General features: G+C 44.8%; 1 protein-coding gene across 6 annotated transcripts in view; it reads right to left on the bottom strand.

Annotated features, from left to right (window-relative positions):
- Window positions 1-2,711, bottom strand: part of VRK2 (VRK serine/threonine kinase 2) — a 44,900-nt gene that overhangs the window by 704 nt on the left and 41,485 nt on the right. For 4 of the 6 annotated variants that reach the window (XM_052700480.1, XM_052700907.1, XM_052700558.1 and 1 more), the window contains one exon: window positions 2,348-2,518. The exons of 1 other annotated variant lie outside the window; for it this stretch is intronic. In XM_052700480.1, coding sequence (XP_052556440.1) covers window positions 2,348-2,518 — 171 coding nt within the window. Of the gene's footprint in view, window positions 1-1,467; window positions 1,740-2,347; window positions 2,519-2,711 lie in introns of those variants that run through there. One more of the 6 variants, XM_052700635.1, reaches the window with a different exon arrangement.

The raw sequence follows: 2,711 nt of genomic DNA, 5'->3' as shown, positions 1-2,711 counted from the left end.
TCTGCAGTTTGATGTGTCGCTTCAACTTGTGTAACTTTCTGCCTTCTGGTTTATCACAGGCAGCACAAATATGCATCGTGTTCCTCCTCCTGGCTGGACAGGGCAGCTGGTTCTTTAGGTCTCCAGCAGCAATGGAGCATACTCTTCATCTCTGCTCTGACTCCCCCAGACACTATGCTTTTGTTCGTGCAAACTGTATTTTTCATCACCCCTTAGAAAAATTTACATACATTCACAATAAGTAGTTTTAGTAGAAATCCTGTCTTTGTTATCAGCTGCCTTATTCCTCACAATGACAGACGTGTCTGTTTTTACCTTTAAAGAAAAGCTGGGCCCCGGGCCCCATCTGATAGAAAGGTAACTATGATGTCCAACAGAAAGGTAGCTCCTTTTCATTCTCTATTTCATCACTTCCATATTCTTTTCTAGGTGTTATTTCTGCCTTCCACCCTCTCTGTTTGCCACATGTCCTGTCTCTCACAACCGTCCTACTCTTTTTGTCCTCCTCTCACTCCAGCGCTCCCCTTGTGACACAGAACTGTTTCTCCTTTTTGTTTGTATCTAACAGCTCCTAGCAGTATCACACAAAGCAGACCCACTTCTTTCTTCTCCCTTTGTCACTGTCCCAGCCATATGATGTTTTTCTGAACGTACTTCTCTTAGAAGATAAACCATGGAGACAGAACTTCTCCTCCGAGCTCCGTGCTCAGGCCTTTAACTGCATCATCTCAGCCTATGAACAGCAGCAGCACGCCGGCTCTGTGAGCGCTGCAGTTGGAGCGGGGTGCCTGCAGTTAGCTGCTCCAGGCAGCTGCCTGACTGAAGGGTTTGGAATTGCTCTCTGGAGAACCCTTGACAGACAGACTCTCATCACTCTGGTTCCTGAATTGCCACGGCTTTCCCCCTCCCCCAGCCTGGTACATGAACCATCCTTCGGAAGTTTCGTAACCTCACTGCTACGAAACGCAGCTTTTTGCACCAACCTCCTCAATTACAGGGAAGAAATTGAAAGGAAGTCTGCAATACAAAACTAAGGCCATCCTGCCTTTTTTCCCCCGTTTCCAGTTCCTCGAATATTCAAGTTGTTATCTGACATGCGTTTTAACTTCAGTGCACTAAGTTCAGTGAGAGCTACACAACCATTCCAGTGGCAACAGTGGCTTCTCTTTAGAGTGGTTACATCAAAACAAACACACAATCCAAATATCAGACTGGTGCTCAGTTCCAGTTATTTAAAATGTACTTCTCCTTTCTTTCCTCAAAGAGGAGGGAAATGCAAGTCTCCCATGTGAAGATCCACAGTCCAGTTGTGTAGGTGAGCAGGGGATGTTATGAGGATACCAGTGGTTTCTTTTACCCCCTCCCCATGCCATGATGGAAAACTGAGCGTCTCTCCTTCCATATCTGCTGCTTTTTTAACAAGTGAAAGTTGCTGCCTTCATACAAAACACACAGGAGGAACAGAGATTGGGTGGGCACTACTTGTTTTTATTTGCTAGTATTTTTTAACTGGTCCATCTGAGGATTATGAAGTCGCACCCCATGTCTTCAGAGAAAAAAGTTTCACTGTGTCAGAAATCCAGAGACCCTCCAGAGTCTGACTACTTTGCTACCAGCCAAGAGGTCTCCAAACACTGTTCTGCTCACCACTTTCCTGCCTGATGCTCTCAGGTGCCGCTGTGCTTTTTCTGCTTCTGTCTCCTAGCTTGTGCTGGAGTCTCCAGGCAGTGATCAGCAGACTGCCAGAAGCAAATAATTTTGGATTAATAATAAAGCTGCATTTTCGTGCTTATTCAAAAGTGTCCTCATGTTGTTCTTCTATGTGAAGGAGATAAACAGGGCTGAATTTGTTCAAGGACAGAGGTTATTTACTAAGTTGGAATGTTAGTAAAACCTCAATCTGCTTTTTTCTTTCTGTAGAAATGGATGGTTGAAGAGTAAGACACAACACACTCATTCAACCCTTTTATGTAGTAGTTACCAGTAAGTGAGATTAATTAGTTAATTTCTCAAATCCTCAGATTAAGGAGTTGGAATTTAAGAACTCTATAAAGAGTGCTGTTAGCTTCTACCAAAAAATACCAATAAGGGCCACAGAAGGAGATGACTGTTTTTTTTCTCAGCACTTGTATCTGTTGGGAGCACGCTGGGACACTGCTTTGCTACCAAACTATATGCAACAAATGTTAATTTGGAGCTGTATGAAACCATACGCAAAGCTTCCAGTGACTGTGTTAGGTTTGAGTTTTTGTACTGCTGTTAGTTTTTCTGCCACTCATTTTTTGCAAAGCTCATCCTTCTTTCCCTGCGTGCCATGCCTGCTCTAAGTTAACAGCAAAATCCTCACCTTCTGTGGGTCAGTCTCCTGCATGGTGCTGTTCAGAGTCATTGGCTTCTCTTCAGCATGGCATTTCCTGTGCGTTATCTGAGCCTGGGGCCTGCTTGGGTACTTAGAGGCATCCTCTTTCACCTTCTGCCTCTGTCTCACTGGGTTTGCTGAAGGCTTTGGTAAGTGAACCTGTTGACGTACAGTAATTCTGAATGCTGAAGAAAAACCAGCAGGCTTCCCAATTAGAGGTGCTATTCCAGAACTGTACCTGCCAGGTTTGAGACAGGCAGCGTGCCAACTTTGCTCTTCTTACCTGGGCACAACATACAAAGCCGCAAGCATCCCATAACGCCAGCCAATGAGCGTCTGCCTCAGTGCTCAT

The sequence above is a fragment of the Tympanuchus pallidicinctus genome, unplaced genomic scaffold (genome assembly GCF_026119805.1).
Source record: "Tympanuchus pallidicinctus isolate F22 unplaced genomic scaffold, pur_lepc_1.0 scaffold1, whole genome shotgun sequence".
NCBI classification, from domain to species: domain Eukaryota; kingdom Metazoa; phylum Chordata; class Aves; order Galliformes; family Phasianidae; genus Tympanuchus; species Tympanuchus pallidicinctus.
The sequence above is the reverse complement of the archived record's forward strand: the minus strand, read 5'-3'. Positions and strand labels throughout refer to the sequence as shown.